Below are 17,659 nucleotides of genomic sequence, written 5' to 3' on the forward strand. Positions count from 1 at the left end.
GCCTTTACATAGTACAAAGTTCAGCTGCGCTGTTAAAAAGAGAGTGTAGCTTAAAAATTAAAATCCTGTCAAGTAGAGACCACATAGGCTGCCACCGACTTTGATTTAGAGTTTTTTTTTTTTTGGCAGTGGAAGGATAATTTTTATTAGATAAACATAACTTTACAAACACAAACACACTTACAAAACAAAACAGAAGATAAACAAAACAAGTGGGGAACAACCCATCATTATCCATCCAAGTAGCAAGAGCAAAAGGACAGCAGCATAACCAGCCAGCTGTCGACCATTACAGTGACCCAGAGACGTCACAGTTTTGTTTGCCATTGGAAAATTGGAAAGCACCCTATTCATCCCGACATTGGAAAATTTGATTTAGAGTTTGTATCAAGAGAAATCCAAATCCTCACATTAATGACCCAATAGAGAGGAATTCTATTCTACATATACTAAACGTGAATGCACTGTTAACTGTTCATAAGATGTTGTGCTTGCTACTGCTCAGTTTATCGTTTTGAGGTAAAGTCTGGATCTTTTCTTTGAAATAGATGTTGTGCTTGACTTAGATGGATGCAATTGGGCTTTATTCCATTGTTTTGGTAATTGTGTACTACTGCTAAGTAAATTTCATTTTCTGGATTTGCGCTTACTAAGTGATTTTACATATTCTTACTTAGATCACAGGTCTCACAAATCCAGGACTGTTCGAGGCAAAATAAGGTAACACGCGTCGCACTTGCTGTGAAATTATGAGAATAACTCTGTTAACTTATTCCAAAATAGTGTTACTGTTAAACCCACAAGTTTTAGTTCAAAAAAATCGTATGAAGATTAAAACTTCGGATTTAAATCATCAGATACACGCACTTGGTCATTATAAGACACGATCCCAAGGAAGTCGATTGTTGGCAACAAATAGGGATGCTATTTGAACCTGTGATTCAAACTGTATGTTTTGCTTATAAGTTTTCACTTCATTGTTATGATAAAACAGAACCTTCAGCAGTTAAAAAATGATAAGAACCTCTGTACATGAGAGTAAAATGATAAAGATGATGCCCCATGTTGCTGATGAGATGACTATACATGAGATTAAGTGGCAATAGAATGATCTGTAATTGAAGCTTTGCTTTCGAATTTGTTATTTTGAAGCTTAATTTGCTTTCGAATTCATGATTTTTAAATGAAATTCGTATCACTAAAAGTTTCTGTTCAGCTAATTTTAAACGATCTATATCTATGTGTTATATATATGCTCGTATACTACAACAGTACTAAACCACTGTTTGATCACAGTAAAAGACTGAAACTAAGTAAGCTGATCGATCAAGAACATGGCAGTTAATTGTGCTACTTCCAATTCCCAATATGATCGGCTCAAAGAAGTTAAAGAGTTTGACGAATCAAAGATGGGAGTAAAGGGTCTTTCCGACTCTGGCATCACTTCTATTCCTCGCTTCTTCATACATCCACCAGAAACTCTTCCTTGTAATAACTTAAACTCTAGCACCAACACTACCTCCATCCCCCTACTCGACTTAGCCAACCTCAATTCCCCCACCCATCGTCCCCAAATCATCCAACAGATTAAAGATGCCGCCTCCACGTGGGGTTTCTTCCAAGTCATCAACCACGGTATACCAGCATCAGTCCTCGATGAGACGATCCAAAGCATCACAGCCTTCCATGAACAACCTCACGAGATCAAAGCCAAACACTACAGACGCCAAGAGCACCACGGTGTCATGTACACTAGCAACAATGACTTGTACCGGAGTAAAGCGGCCACGTGGCATGACTCCCTTCAGGTGCAAGGCTGGTGCCGGCTTATGTTCCTCTTATTTCATTTGTTTTTTCTTTCTTCGTTAAATTTGTAGAGGTACGGTATTCCACTGCATGCTTGAAAAAATTTGGGATAAAGAAAACAGTTTGAGATTATTGATATGCGTAGGTAATTTATTAAATGAATAACACAAATTTTCGTGTGTGTATAGCCTATATGTTAAGTGAACTAAGGTGCCTTCCTGATTAGATTCCCCATTATTGGTAAATCAGGTGTATACAGCACCGGAGGAGATGAAGGTGGAGGATGACATCCCAGGGGTTTGCCGTAAGGAGGTGATTGCATGGGATTTTCATGCAGTCAAAGTAGCCGAGGCATTATTTGAGTTGTTGGCTGAAGGTCTTGGTTTGGAAGCTGGGAAGTTCAAGGAGTTGGGTTTTATGAAAGCTAGATTATTTTTGGGTCACTGTTATCCCTACTGTCCGCAACCAGATCTGACGGTGGGAATCAAATCTCATACTGATGCCGGTTTGACAGTGTTGCTACAGAACCAGGTCGGAGGGTTGCAAGTGAAGCGAGGGAGTGAGTGGGTGGATGTTAAGCCCTTGCCTGGGGCATTGACTGTTAATATTGGTGACTTCATACAGGTTCCAGTCATATACTTCCAACATATAACTATTTAAGTATTACTGACTGCCGAGTAAACTCTCCTTATATAGCTCCAGTAACCTATATTTGTAAATATCTTTTCTGGGCAGATCATATCAAATGGGGAGTATCAAAGCGTGGAGCATCGAGTATTGGCAAACTCATCGAAGGAACCAAGAATCTCAGTATTGATTTTTAATAACTTGGGGGGTTGGAAAGAGTCGGATGAATTTGGGCCACTTCCAGAATTATTATCAGCAGAGAAACCAGCCCTTTATCGAGGATTCACTGTGCCAGAGTTCCTCCAAAGCTTTTATAGCAAAGAATTAGATGGCAAAAACATAGTAGAAAGAGTTACACTTCACTAAGCTAGTTTGTACCATTTGGGTTCACCAATTGACGCTGCAAAGGTTGAAGAGAATGCTCAAAAATGTATGCAACGGCAGCCTTGCACGCAAGAACTTCAGCATGCTGAGGAGAAAAAGGGCTCCCAACCGGCCCCCTCCTTCAGCAATAAAGTGTCCATGTGAATCTCGGACAACAAAACCAATAAAGTGTCCATGTAGAATGGTTAAAAGAACCATCAATATTCATATCCTCAGTTCACGCTCCTACTTAGTTTGTTTACAGCTTTGTTTGTTTGGGCAGAGCGTCTGCTCTTTGTATTTAGTTTCCAGTTTGCATTGTAAGTTGGTTGGTTTTTTTAATGCATTTCTCCTTTGTCAAAAAAGAAAAGAAAAAAAGAACCATCAATATTGACTTTAAGAAACCCCACGGGTACCACTACCACTACCACTCTTAGCATTATGGACTCGAAACTCCCTGATTCTAGAAACAGATTTGAGGATCACATCACAAGCTGGGCTCCTCTTATTATCCCACACCCTACTATTCCTCTCTTTCCAAACACTCCACAACAAGCATAATAGATCACCAAAATTTTGGGCAGATAAATTCTTCAAACAAAAATCCAACCAGTCCACCAAATCATTAGTGCTAACTGAGAAATAGCAAACCTGACTGAAACTTGCATTAGGTTGTAGAACCTGTTTGGTGAATGAGTAGTCCCTACACAAATGCAAAGTTGATTCCAAAGCATTATCACAAAGAACGCACACCTGTGACTCAAGCTGAACTCTTTTAGAAGCAAGCTGTTCTAATGAGGTAAAATATTGTGACAAACCCTCCAAATGTGTACTTCCGCAGAATTAGGTATCAAAGCCTTCCAAATTTCTTCCAAAAATCCGAGCTAGTGGAAGTAGAAATAGGCACAAAAGATGGTGATTGAGCATATGCAAGCCTGCACCCTGTGTAAATTTTGATCATTTTCCTGAGTACTTTTCTATAACTTTACACATGCAGTTGCCCAAAATAATAACGGCCTCTGGAAAAAAAAATTAAATAACAGAACCTCAGTTACTGAGAGATGATCACACAAAAGGTGATGTATCAACGGACGTTTTAAGGGTCAGGGAAAAAAGGAATCAGTCATTGTGTGTTATATATGAACTTTTCCATATACCCGCAAGGTTTTGCGATTATCTTTTCCATCTGATGTTGTAACTACTAGGCATGAACCTTCTTTTTGAATCCGATATTCAACTTCAGTAACAGTTGACAACAAGTGTACTGGATTAATATTTTGAAGCCATCTCAAAGAATTGAGTTGCTTCTTTACAGGGAGCAAATCTTTCGGATTAGAGTTCTCTGCTCCTAACTGACAGTGGATGTTCAAGCCCCACATAAATGTAACTAGTCTGAAACTTGTTCATCACATCAGTATAAACCCGAAATACAGTTGACCAAGATATACAGAATCAATACAAGATGCGATAACACCAAATTATAAGGTCAGGATACAAATTTGTACATGAAAAGTAGTAGGAACAAGAAAGAAACCAATCAAGGGTTTTGACATTGATAAGATTGACAGCAAATGGTTGCTTCAAAATAACATGATTCCACACTCATACATGCATATATCAATAAATTACCGAAGTAACACCTATTAGGAAAAGTCTGCAATGCAGACTGTGTACAGATTCAAGTCTATAGAGCATGCAAATGAAGAGGTGACTATTGTAGAGCCTGCAAATGACAAATAGAGTTTTCTCAACTTGTTCAAATATCAATGTGGTTTCCAAAAAGCAGTCAAACAATGACACTCACTTGAAGGTCCATATCTTTCTGGGTTTATGAAACATAAGAACTATATTTTCAAAACATAAGGATAAAAATGCAAGCTCACAATATCCTTATTTTTCCATTGATGAAGCAGGGGCAGTGTCTATAGGTATATCACAATATCCTTATCAAAGGCTCAACCAAAACACCTATCAACAACCCTATAAAACAGATCAATCAAACCCAGAAAACAACATTCACAATTCTGGGAGCCCAAAATGAGCTCAAGGTGGTTTTCCCCAGTCCCTGCAGAGATAGACATTGCCAATGCTGTTGAGCCTGTCCCACATAGATTTCCAAAGACCTCAATCTCAGTCCCAACCACTGTGATCCTTATGGAAAATACAAGGCCAAGGTCATTGCCTTATCTCCTTCATTGATTTAATAATTCCATGGAATGGCCAAGTAAAGATTCATACATTTTATCATGATTATATAATCTAAGATATGAATTATATAATTTATACATATCAGGGTGTATGAATATGTAGAGTGTATAAATATTTTTCATCTTCCTCACCTTTATAATCTCAGATGTTATGAAGATACAATGCAAGAAAACAAGCACTGAAGAATTTTGAAATTGAATTACCATCAAATAGACTTAAAACTGCTACAAAAGACCTTCTCCATATGTGTGTAACCAAAACGCAACATTTTGCACTCAGCTTTTTAGGTCTCTAGCCTCAGATGAACATGAAATCAACAATAAGTGAAAACAGAGAAGGAAGATTCATCAATCCTAACAGAAACTTGCCATCGACATACACTCATTTTAATAAAAGCAAGGAGAGATCATGAAAAGAAACCTGGACTCCTGGAGATATTATTAAAATTTGGAAGCTGATGAATAAACCAGGGCAAGTTCACAAATTTTACCAGGTCAAAAACTAAGCACCTACAACAAACAAACTGAGGCCTATTTCTAATTCTTCTTTTCAGCTTCCTTTTTCTTCTTAGCTGTTGCCTGAGAATACAAGAATGTCCCAAATATCGCCACAGCGGACCCAAGTGCATTAAGAGGTCTAACTGGATTTCTGAACACCAACACAGTAGACACAATCACCACCACCCTCTTCATTGTGTTTCCAACTGAGAATGTCAGAGGGCTAATCTCATCAAGAGCCTGATAACTCGACTGGTTATACAGATGGTAAAACACTCCGGACAACAACACCCAAAAGTAAAATGTAGATGGTTCCCCCACAGATGCTATAGCTCTATGATACCCCTGAACCCATTGCGACCCTTCAACCAAAACCGCCACAGGAAACAAATAAAACAGAGAAATTATGCTGATGCAACCATACAAATTCAACCCATCCACTTCTTTAAAGCTCTGCAAGCTCCGTTTCGAATAAATATTCCTCAACACAAACCCCACATTGCTAATTAAAGCCCCCCACAGGCCTTGCAAATTGAATGTCACCTCAGTAACAGCAGCTAGAGAACAACCCATAACAATAGGAAGAATCGAAAGCCAGACCTGTATAGGGTAAGTCTCCCCTAGGAACGACGAAAACACCACCGAAAAGACAGGCTCCGCAGACTTGATGACATGGGTGAAGGACACAGCCACCTTAGAGAATGAGACGCAGGCCGAGATGTGGCCTATGGTGTGGAACAATGCAGGGCCAAGGAGAGCAACAATGAACGGTTTCGAGATTTTCGGGCATGGCTGGAGCTTCAGAGACCAGAGGATCAACATCCAGACGGACCCGGCAAAGAGCTGAAAGGAAGCCAGAAGCCATGGGAATGGGAAAACATTCAGTGCCTTCTTGTTGTAGATATTGAAGACAATGTTCTGGAAGTACCAGAGCCCAAAGATCAAGGAAAGCTGGGCGGTTGTGACTTTAGGCTTTGGAACTGTGGGTTCAATTTCTCCATTGGGGTTGGCTTCTGATGCAGAAGAAGCTTTTGGGGTTTGGGATCTGGGTTTGGAGGAGAACAAAGATGGGAACTTTGGGTTCAAACCATGGATCTGGGAAGTGGGTTTTGAGGAGAATCCAAATGGGTGGGCATAGATTCTGGTGAAAGGCTTGGTGGGTGTGTGGAGCAGAACAGATGAGGTGGGGAATCTTGTGTTGGGGAGAGAAGAGGGGGAGGCATTGATGGGGTAGTGATGGGTGGATTTGGCGAAAGTGACAGTGATGGAAGGACTGTTGAGATTCAGGGTAAGCATGTTTGTACTTGTAGATATTAGTTAAGAGAGAGAAAGACAGAGAGTGAGGGAGTGAGATTCTGCAACTAAACAAAGGCAGAAGCTTTAAGGCAGTGGAGGACGAGGTTTTTGTCACTGGTTTAAATAGCTCTCTGGGTCCCTTTCAGATTCAGGATATTATTCTCTACTTGTTAGTATTTTTATTTTCAATTTTTAATTTCATATTTAAGTTATTAGTTTAAGATCCATTTACTTTCAGTCTACACACATAGTTCCAACTTCCAAGTCAGAAGTTGCTGTAGACGCTGACTAGTGAAACTTCAAACACTGCTTGAGTCAATTCTTTGTCTTGCAACTTTCGGAGATCGGGCTCTAAGCTCTTAGAGCAAGTTCACCCGTTAGGTCACGGGGTTACCTACTATTCACTGTTTTTTAATGTATATTTTCATTATCTGGGTCACGAAATACACTGTGCTCGTGACCCAGGGCACAAAATACACTGTGCTCGTGACCCAGAGGGTGAAATTAACACTAAAAAGCAGTGAATAGTGGGTGACCTGGTGACCCAACGGGTGAACTTGCTCTTGTTGGACGCAATTTTCTTCTTTCTTTTTATATATTATTTTCGCGGTGAATGAGTTGTACGCAGACGTAAGGTGATGTGTTCATGGACTAAGAAAATAGCAAAGTTCATATTTTCTGAAGTTAGATAGGAGTAATATAGAATTTGAGTTGTTGTGTCCATGGAAGATGGTCATATTAATTCATTTTGCTAAAAACAAACCATTTGATCATATAGTACTATAGTAGCCCTTAAGATTTAAAAGGAGGTTTTAGAGAGAGAAAACAGATCTAAGAACTACTTCCCCCTCCCCCTTCTCTCTTGCCCAGATCTTGATCCACCCGGATCTAGAACGACGACTTCAGAGTTGGGGGGCAGGTCTATTGTTAAGGCTTTATCACAGGTTCCTTCCACCTCCATTTTTCAAGCTTTTTCAGATCCTTTCTTACCCTTGTGGTCTTGTGGTGATATTTTGTACCCTTTGTGGTGATTTCCTGGCTATGTCCAGATCAGGAGGACCTTGTTCCTCGAATTTTCTTTTCCTTTTTTCACATTGTCAACTGTTCTCATATGTTTCCAGATCTAAGATCACTCGACCTCCTAACATGGCATCTCTCTCTACCTCAAACCTCCAAGAGGATTCGTATGGCTGCGATTATAAAGTGCAGGTCACTTACCTCGGCGAGTATGGGTGCTCACGCATGGTTCTACATGCATGGCTCCACCCCCCCCATTCTCCATCGTCCTTGTTCTTGTTCTTGTTCTACATGTTGGTTCTCGGTTCCATCCCTGTAGCCATGGTTCTTTCTTGAGACGTGTCTTTGTGGTGGAGAGAATGATTTTGTTTTGAGGGATCTTCTCCCCTTGGATGTTGGGTGTCACATGGTCTGTGTTTTGGGATTCAATTGGCATCGGACAATCAGTACAGTACTCGAAGCTTTTCTGCTTCCGGCGGCATTTCAACTGCGACTTGCAGTTGACGGCGCAGGGAGTCTGTATTGTATAGGGCCTCTGTTCTAGTTTTTAGTTTTTTAAGGTTTAATTTCCTTATACTAGCTCTTTATTTGAGCATAGGTGGAAATTAAGTTTCCTTTCATTATTAGTTCGATTGGGCTTGTCCATCGGACTTTATGTTGTGGTTCTATTTTCAGGCTTTTGAGCTTGCTTTGGGGCAGCTTAAATGATTCCCCATTACCAAAAAAAAAAAATCATTTTGCTATATAAAATGTACTCATTTTGATTCCCTCTGCCTGTTTATTCTCATGGCCTGTCAATATCTGGGATCCATTACCTCTGTATGCAAAAACAAGATTCTGAGATTAGTATTTGTCTAGGAATAACTAACGGATCTAGGCATGTGAAACCCTCGAACATCTATTCCAAAGTACTCCTAATGTATTTAGTAGTTATTAATCTTGTTGTCAAAGGAAAAGATTTATGTGGCCTGCTTGGAAAAGACTGGCTCTGGATGGGCCTTCTTGTTATTGACATGGTCACAATAGAACATTAGTTGTGAGAAAAATAAATAGTAGATGGGATCCTGAATAGCATTGTTACAAAAAATACATTAGGTATGGAGAACATTATTTAAGTTGCATATATTGACAAGCATTACCTACCTAATTTGAGTAAATTGACTAAATTCTATTGTACTTGACCCAGTCGATGAAGATCAATGTATGAAACCTAGTAAGTCTTCGTCAACAGGTCGTTCATAGGCCTACTTAATATATGGGACTATATTATATAGTGTACGTGGGGGGATTGTGACCCAGCTTCATCAGCTGTTTCAGAGCTGATGCAGAACTCATTCCATTTCTTTAACCATTAATGATGGGTTCGTTGAGTACATTGTACTGATCTTTGGCTGCCTTCATCTTAAGCTGTGTACTCCTCCCTTCTTTCAGTGTCTCAGAACCCATCCATACTCACTCCATTGTTCCAAACTTCACAGCCACCTATCTTGAATTCATTGAGAATTCTGGTGCTTTCTTGGCCTCCAGTAATGGCACTTTCAAAGCCTTTATCACTAAAGAAAGTTTGTATAGAGGTTCCTACTTCTCTGTCATCCACACAGCCTCTAACACTACCATCTGGCAGGGCAACGAAAAAATACCCATTTCACCTTCTGCAAAGATTTTACTAACCATCCATGGCCTTAGCATCACCAATGACTCAAACAACGTTGTATGGTCCACACCGTTATTGAACTCTCTGGTTACTGCTCTCCAACTTTTAGAAACCGAAAACCTGGACTTAGTTGATGCTCAAAATGTGACCCTCTGGGAGTGTTTTGAGCACCCTACAGATACAGTTGTCATGGGTCAAAGATTGCATGTTGGTAAATCTCTGCTTACATGCAGGGACCATGCCAAGGGTGATTGTAGTCTTGCAGTTACCAGTGAGGATCTGGTGCTTCAGTAGAAGGGCCAGACTTATTGGAAATTATCCATGGGCACAAATGCTATAAAGTATGCAAGTGTGCCAGTGTCCTTTATGACAATGAATGGAACTGGTTTGTATTTGCTTGGGAATAATGGCTCAGAAGCAGTGTTTCATTTTCTGTTGGAACTCTCAGATATGAGCTTTGCCAAATTGGACTCTAGTGGGATATTATACAGATCGAATATCTTTGAGCGTATTTGGTTTTCCGACATTGATAAGTGCCAATATCCAGAAGCTTGTGGGAAAATGGGATTATGCGCAAATCAGACGTGTACATGTCCAACTGGTTTCTCCCATGTTGATTCTGAGAAAGACCTTGAGTGTGTGCAACAGATTAAGAGTAGACATTGTCTTTGCCTTCTGCTTGTAATGAAAGTGGGGATGGTACCAATGGATTCAAGTCCTCAATTGTTTATTTGAAGCTGGATAAAGCTATGGACTATTTTGCAAATCAGTTCACTGAACCTGTGAAACTTGGTGCAAGTTTATCAATATGTCAATCTCTATGCTCTCAAAATTGTACTTGCTTGGCCTTTTTCCATGGAAAATCTTCTGGTTCTTGTTATCTAGTTGAAAACAATTTGGGCTTCATCATATACAGCTCTAATAGCCAAGAAGATCGAATAGGGTACATAAAGGCTGTAGGGCCTTGGTCTGGTCATGAGAAACACAGTATTCCAGTGTTACATTTGGTAATGATAATGACTATGCTGTTAATTGTCACAGTGGTCATGAGACTCATATGGTGGAGAAAGAAAAAGCATACTAGAGCAAGTGTAGATGTATGGAATTTATCTTCATCAGCAGAGCTTGAGATATCCTCTATTCCTGGTTTGCCCATTAGATTTAATTATGAAGAGCTTGTCACCGCAACTGAAAATTTTAACACCCAAAATGGCAGTGGTGGCTTTAGTACTATATATAAAGGTACTATACTAGACAACAATGCAGTGGCTGTGAAAAAGATTACAAGTTTGGGAGTCCGAGGGAAGGAGTCTTTTACTAAGACTGCAACAATGGGAAGCATCTAACACATCAATCTGGTTAGTTTGAGAGGTTTCTGCATCCAAGGAAGCCAGTGTTTTCTAGTTTATGAGTATATGAATAGAGGTTCATTGGAGAAGGTTCTGTTTGGCAATGGCCCTGTTTTGGATTGGGAAAAGAGATATGGGATAGTGCTTGGAATGGCAAGGGGGCTTGCTTACTTGCACAGTGGATGCAATCCTAAGATAGTCCACTGTGACATCAAACCGGAAAACATACTTCTGCATGATGATTTACAAGTGAAGATATCAGACTTTGGGGTTTCCAAGTTTATAAGTTACTAAAAATCCAAACTGTTGACGACACTTAGAGGAACTCAGGGATATCTTGCGCCTAAATGGCTTACTAGCTATGGCATTAGTGAAAAAATTGATGTATACAGTTATGGGATGGTGTTGCTAGAATTGGTGAGGGGAAGAAGAAATTGCTTGTTTCAAAGTGGTGGCACCGGAAATGATGACACTGATGGAAATGAAAGATGTTTCAATCCAATCAGTTCGGAAGAAAGAATGGTGTACTTCCCACAACTTGCACTCCAAATGCATAAGAAAATGAGGTATATGGAACTAGCTGACCCAAGGTTAGAGGGTCGTGTGAGGAGTGAGGAGGTTGAGAAGCTAGTGAAGGGTAGCCTTGTGTTGTGTGCATGTAGGGCCAACACTGAGGCCAAGTATGACCAATGTGGTTTCTATGTTGGAAGGCAGATTACCTATAGCTGAGCCTAGGATTGAAGCATTAGAATTCTTGCGGTCCTATGGTGGAAATGTTTCAGAGGCATCCAACAAGCTAACAAAAGTGGGATGTGAAGAATAAGTATACTTGTTCTGATCCTTTGCCAGGGGCATATGCCTACCACTGATTATAGTGAAAATTCTTAGTTTTCACAAACATGTATGCTCGGAGCTAAGTTGTTCCATTATCTCTTGTATTGCTCTTTTCAGTGAATAAGATGTAAATGGTACTTGTTCTCTGTAGGGGTTTCAGTGGTTATTTACATAATATTTCCAGGTTCAAGATTCTAATAAATGCTTCTGCTCCCTTCATTCTTTTCTGTCTACATCGATCTCTCTTGCAAAACACATACTCCACATTTGTCTACATATTTGTTCATAATCTAGCTAGTTCAGTTGAAAGCTAGACAAAGTCATAGGAACTCTGCTTCTGGATAAAATAGAAGGTATTTCATTAGGAGAAAATAAACAGCCAATGGATGACATAATTTCATCTTCTTCTTGTTTTATGTTCCATGGCCTAGTACATTTTTATTCTTGTCTTATGAGTTAGCAAATTATGCTTTCTGCATGGTGATTTATAGATTATATTGAATTTGAAATCACATGTGGATGCTCATACCTTTTCTGTCTGAAATAAATATAAATACATATGGAGAAGAGAAAACTTTGGGCCTGTATATTGTATTTTGAAATTTACAGTACTGAGTTCATGCTTCTTCTAATTTTTATTTTTATTTTTCTTAATGTCTCAATGTCTTTGATCGGATAAGTAAGGGAAAAATGCACGAACAGTGTCTGGAGACTCTGAGGACTGTCAAAATGATACCTGAACTTTCAAACGTATCAATGTGATACCTGGACTTATATTTTCTTGTCAATGTAGTACCTAAATCAACTTTCCGTTACGGCTCCGTCAGTTCGAGTCACGTGTGACGCATGTGAGGCCGAAAATGAGGGCAAAAAAGACTTTTCCACTCCATCAAATCCTAAAGGGAAAAATGCACGAACAGTGTCTGGAGACTCTGAGGACTGTCAAAATGATACCTGAACTTTCAAACGTATCAATGTGATACCTAGACTTATATTTTCTTGTCAACGTAGTACCTACATCAACTTTCAGTCACGACTCCGTCTGTTCGAGTCACATCTGATGCATGTGAGGTCGAAAATGAGGGCAAAAAAGACTTTTCCACTCCATCAAATCCTAAATGAATAAATTTAAAATTGAAAATAAAAACATAATAATTTATTATATTGAAAATAAAAGATGATTAATTTTTTTTGGTTTTTCTATTAACCAAGATCAATCCAATATATTCTCAAAAAAAAAAAAAAATCCCAATCCGATAAGTATGAACCTAACATTTCTTCATGTTCATCTTCTCAAACCTAGCAAAAAGGCAAAAAAAAAAAAAAACAAAAGAAATCTCAATTGTTCATGTTCTTGAACTCATTCTTGTTCATCTTCTAAAACTCGACAAATCCATTTTGAAAGAGAAATGAAAGATCTGGGAACTCCAAGAACAAAAAAGAATGAGAAATAATTTTTTTTAGCAAAGCTTCTCCCTTGTTCGATTCACTTCTAAAACACAAAACCAAGTCCAACTTGTTTCTGCAAAATCATTCAACCCTATTAAACTCCTGAGCCTGCCTTAATTGGTGGCAACACCAGCAGCTGCGGCGAGGATCACTAGGTCCGCGCTCCAAAGAAGCGGGCCGAGCATTGGATCTAGGAGAAGACCGGCTGCCTTATCAGCTTCCGCCGCGAGGTTGATGGCCTCTTCAACACCTCCAAGTCCAACAGAGAAAGCACGAAGACTTGGATTGCAAAACAACCAAAACAATCACAAATGTATCAGATCGAATTAACAAAAAATTTCATTCCTCCTTTGAAATCGCCTCAACAACATCAATGCAGACCAGTTGTGAAATGGGCAATGAAGAAGAAAAACCAAGAAGACGTTGCAGAGACCTTGAATTTCATTTTTCGTCACCACCCACACCCACACCTCCACCAAAACTAGAACTCAAACTCAAAATCCATTAATATCAAGTTATTAACTACAACAAAAACACCAGCAAGTAATGATATAGATGATCTCTCCGCCCTCTTCCTTCCTCGATCTCAAGTTCCGCTTTGAGTACCGTCGAAGTTTCTAGAGAACCCAATCCCAATCCAAATCCAAATCCAAATCCAAATCCAAATCCAAATCCCAATCCCAATCTCAATCCCAATCTCAATTTCAATTTCAATTTCGTCCTCCAAAATGAAGGACATAGTCTTCTTAAAGCCTCGCTCGTCAAAAATATGAAATCGGAGATGAAGTGCGCCGCTGATCCTTTCGTCGAGGTCAACAGCTTCAGCGTTGTGTGCCTGAAATCAAGGAGTACTGAGGTGTTGTTGCGGGAGGAATTGGCGAGGACAACCGGTATTTTTAGAGAGTGGTTGATCGAGGGGATCGGAGAGCAAGAAGACGAGAGGTGGAGGGGTGAAAAAAAATTAATTAAAAAAATTAAAGGTGAATCAGTCTTTTTACCAAAAAAAAAATATTTAAAATGTTTTTACCAAAAAAAAAATTTTAAATTTCAGTTATAGGGCAAATCAATCTTTTTACCTTCATTTTGTACCTCACGTGCCTCACACAGTCACACATTGTAAATTTAACGGTGTCGTGATGGAAAGTTGATGTAGGTACTATGTTGACAAGAAAATATAAGTCCAGGTATCACATTGATACGTTTGAAAGTTCATGTATCATTTTGACAGTCCTAAGAGTCTCCAAACACTGTTTGTGTATTTTAAATGTCAGTTATAGGGCAAATCAGTCTTTTTACCTTCATTTTGTATGTCACGTGCCTCACACGTGGTAAATTTAATGGTGCGGTGACGGAAAGTTGATGTAGGTACTACGTTGACAAGAAAATATAAGTCCAGGTATCACATTGATACGTTTGAAAGTTCAGGTATCATTTTGACAGTCCTCAGAGTCTCCAGACTGTTCATGCATTTTTCCCGATAAGTAATTCAAATACTGTATTAGATGTGGAATGTGGATAAAGATTTGACCTTATATACTCCTTTTGTCTTGTAACCTGTCATTCAGCACTTGGTCTGAGGGAGAGTCAAACTTTGAATTAATGTGCCATCTTCAACCTCTACAACAGAGAAATAGATCAAGTTCATTTATCAAAATGAGTTGTAACAAGCCTATAATTCTGAATGTGGCAGCTTCTTGTGTTGTCTTCAAAGTTTAAATTACGTTTGTGAATTTTGAACGAGGGAGTGAATTTCTTATACTTGCTTCATCATAATTCTTGCTTTTGAAAGTTGAGTCAGGATTCATTTCTTAGCCATTTGTTATTGTTTAAAACAGAAAAGAATTTCTTAATCATGCAAAAGATTGTATGAAAGGCTGGTCAAAAACTTTTGATCTGCTGAAAAAGAAGATACATGTGAAAAGTTTCAATGAAAACCAATTAAGAAATATTCAAATTACTGAATCATATGGAAACAAAAGCATCTTGTCTTCATATTATACAGTGTCATAGGTCACAAAACTTGTTTTTATCCATGTGGCTTGTTTAGGTGTGACAAGTAGGTTTTATAAAAAAATATGCAGTTTGGGATGATAGAAATGATTGGTATTAACTGTTGGCCTAGTTTGGAGATTGGATTTTGAGCATACAATTTCCAGTCTTGGCATGCCTATCAGTTCATCATCAACAATGTAGTCACATTTATGCTCAGGAAGTTAGAAGGGAAGACGTGTATGGTGGAGAGGATATATGACTACATTGTTAGCCCAGCAAGGAAGGAACTCCGGTTATGAGATTATAAGCTAGTTTTAATTTGGTTATCAATTGGGATGAAAAAGAAAAGGCAAATTAAACAGAAATTTTAGGTTTCTTTCTTTCTTTGGCATTATAAGATTTCTGTTGTGATTCCTTCTAATCTCAACAAGTTTTTACGTTATGTGTCATAACATGAAGGAACTTAAATCAACAGAATTTACATTGGCAACTTGATCTTTGGTGCTTTAGTCTTCAATCTAATAGCAAATTAAGATATTGAGCCAGTGAAGGCTTTTTTGTCTGTGGAATTGAAGCCTGTTCATAAATCTTAAATTTATAACAACATTACATTCTTTATAATCATGGGGTTGAATAATAGATGTTGAAAAAAGGATTAAAGATTTTGAACGGATTGATTATTTTGGATGTCTTTGGCTATCCTAGAATGCATCTATTTACTTTCGATTCATTTTACATTCTTGTCCCATATACACTTTAGCCAATACTTTCATCTAACTTATGTTGTTGTTTTGCCTTTCAGACTACAATTTTCTGTTGTCTCATTGTTAAAAAGACAATAGACTTCTAATTGATTTTTGTGTTGTTTTTGTGCAGCTGCAACCATACATTTTGGTGTGCTTTTGTTGTAGCTTGCAATTTGAGACAACACATATTAGTAGTCCCCTGTCACAATTGGTATGTATACATTCTGGAAATTAAAATTGCCCATTAATGAAAGTATGAAACCATAAAATCCACATCCAAAATCATTCATTGCAATTTCCATTAATCCACCATTGTCTCATGTACACAAACCTAATCATAAACATTAGTTCAAAATAACCCATATCTACTAATCTGGATCTGCAGACAAGTTCAAATGCTTAAGGAATGAAGAATTTCTACTAGACACAAGTTAATAAAGGAACTAGCTAGGTGTACTGCTGTACCAGTTTCACAATCTGATCATGAATGGAATCACCCGAATCATAGAAGTGGTCATAGAAAACGGAATGGCCAGTGAGCCTACAGAGACCCAAACCTGCTGACCCATTGGCGCTCCACCATAAACAACAGCCACCTTTGCTCCATTCTAATAAGCAAACTTCTTAGCTTCCTTATATATCTGCCACAAAAAACATTTTATAGCATCAAGCCCCGAACAAAATCAACACCAAAACTATAACACATCAACACCTCTAAGTCATCGAAATATGAGAACCTCATTAGCCAACTTTCTCGTCAATTAAGATGTCAGTCTTGCAGAAATGAACTAATATAACATTACCAAGCATACTTGGGGTACTCATGTGCTTATATTTAGCAAGTGTGAGAAGTAGTTTAGTAGCTGGTCTTATTGCCATGGCTTCAGAAATTTAAAGCAAAAAAAAATAAGTGAAGTTACTTATAACAAAATAAAAGAAAATGATAACTAGGGCAAAACCACTACCTCCCCACAAGAGCACCAAGATGTTGATCCAACTCTATGCGATACTTGTGTAGATAAGTATTTAATTCATCAGTTCCATCCAAAATTCCTATGAGATAAATCCACAAGATAAGAAAATATTTAGCATTCTAGTACCATGAATTTTCAAGGTAATAATTAAAGGAAGCAAGACATAATTTCTGCAAAGAAGACCAAGTTAGGCATAGTACTATCTTGTTTTCTAGTTTTATAGGAAAATGCCACAAAGCTACTGACTTGTGCAGATACAGTAGCAGTCTTAGATATCTGAAAGTGATCAGTAATTTGGCTCTTAATGGGATCTGACCGATGTCTAGAAATGGAACTAGGGAAATGATCAAAGGCTTCCATACTTATGGGGTCCAATTTTCCTTCAGCAATTGCAATGGCTATTGATGAAGGGATTTCTCTAGTTCAATTTGTGGTGAAGGAAAATAAATGTGATAAGAAACAGGCAAACCTTGTAGGTAAGAATAAATTTAACCTGACAACAACAAGAAATAAATAACAAAAAAATACGATCCAATGAAGTCAAGTTCTCCATCAAGGGACTCCACAAGCTCTTGTGGTATGGGTCTCATATGCTTGATAATTTTCTTGTCAGAGTCGTATCTGTATGAATGCAAATAAGGTGCCAGGAATCAGTAATTAAAAAAACACCAAAAGTTCGAAGCCTTATCACTAAAGTAAGCTATTCTCATATTACTCACACTTGAGCATGCTGGAAAACTGCAGCTGCTTCTCTAAAAGATCTGGGGTAATCTTCAGGCATTTGATTGCCCTTCTGCAATTTCAAAACTGATAAAGCGTGCAACCAAAAGTAGAAACATGAGACTTG

At 38.5% G+C, this 17,659-nt stretch overlaps 2 protein-coding genes and 1 pseudogene across 3 annotated transcripts; 2 read left to right on the forward strand and 1 right to left on the reverse strand.

Moving 5' to 3' along the window:
* The first annotated feature begins 253 nt into the window (after positions 1 to 253).
* LOC112170124 (1-aminocyclopropane-1-carboxylate oxidase homolog 4) lies at positions 254 to 3,160 on the forward strand. Of its 2 annotated transcripts, none has more exons than XM_040513178.1 (5): positions 254 to 519; positions 685 to 720; positions 1,297 to 1,808; positions 2,056 to 2,430; positions 2,542 to 3,160. In XM_040513178.1, the coding sequence occupies exons 3-5, from the start codon at positions 1,335 to 1,337 to the stop codon at positions 2,797 to 2,799; spliced, it is 1,107 nt and encodes a 368-aa protein (XP_040369112.1). In that variant the 5' UTR covers positions 254 to 519; positions 685 to 720; positions 1,297 to 1,334; the 3' UTR covers positions 2,800 to 3,160. The 2 variants fall into 2 exon arrangements, with proteins under 2 accessions (XP_040369112.1, XP_024163066.1); XM_024307298.2 differs by having other exon boundaries at positions 255 to 519; positions 678 to 720.
* Positions 3,161 to 5,413: 2,253 nt separating this feature from the next.
* Positions 5,414 to 6,889, reverse strand: LOC112199389 (xylulose 5-phosphate/phosphate translocator, chloroplastic). The gene has a single exon (XM_024340417.2). It carries the CDS (start codon positions 6,795 to 6,797, stop codon positions 5,541 to 5,543), a length of 1,257 nt encoding a protein of 418 aa, XP_024196185.1. The 5' UTR covers positions 6,798 to 6,889; the 3' UTR covers positions 5,414 to 5,540.
* Positions 6,890 to 9,789: 2,900 nt separating this feature from the next.
* LOC112165536 lies at positions 9,790 to 11,640 on the forward strand (annotated as a pseudogene).
* The last annotated feature ends 6,019 nt before the right edge of the window (positions 11,641 to 17,659 follow it).

This window comes from Rosa chinensis, chromosome 1, assembly GCF_002994745.2.
Source record: "Rosa chinensis cultivar Old Blush chromosome 1, RchiOBHm-V2, whole genome shotgun sequence".
Classification (NCBI taxonomy): domain Eukaryota; kingdom Viridiplantae; phylum Streptophyta; class Magnoliopsida; order Rosales; family Rosaceae; genus Rosa; species Rosa chinensis.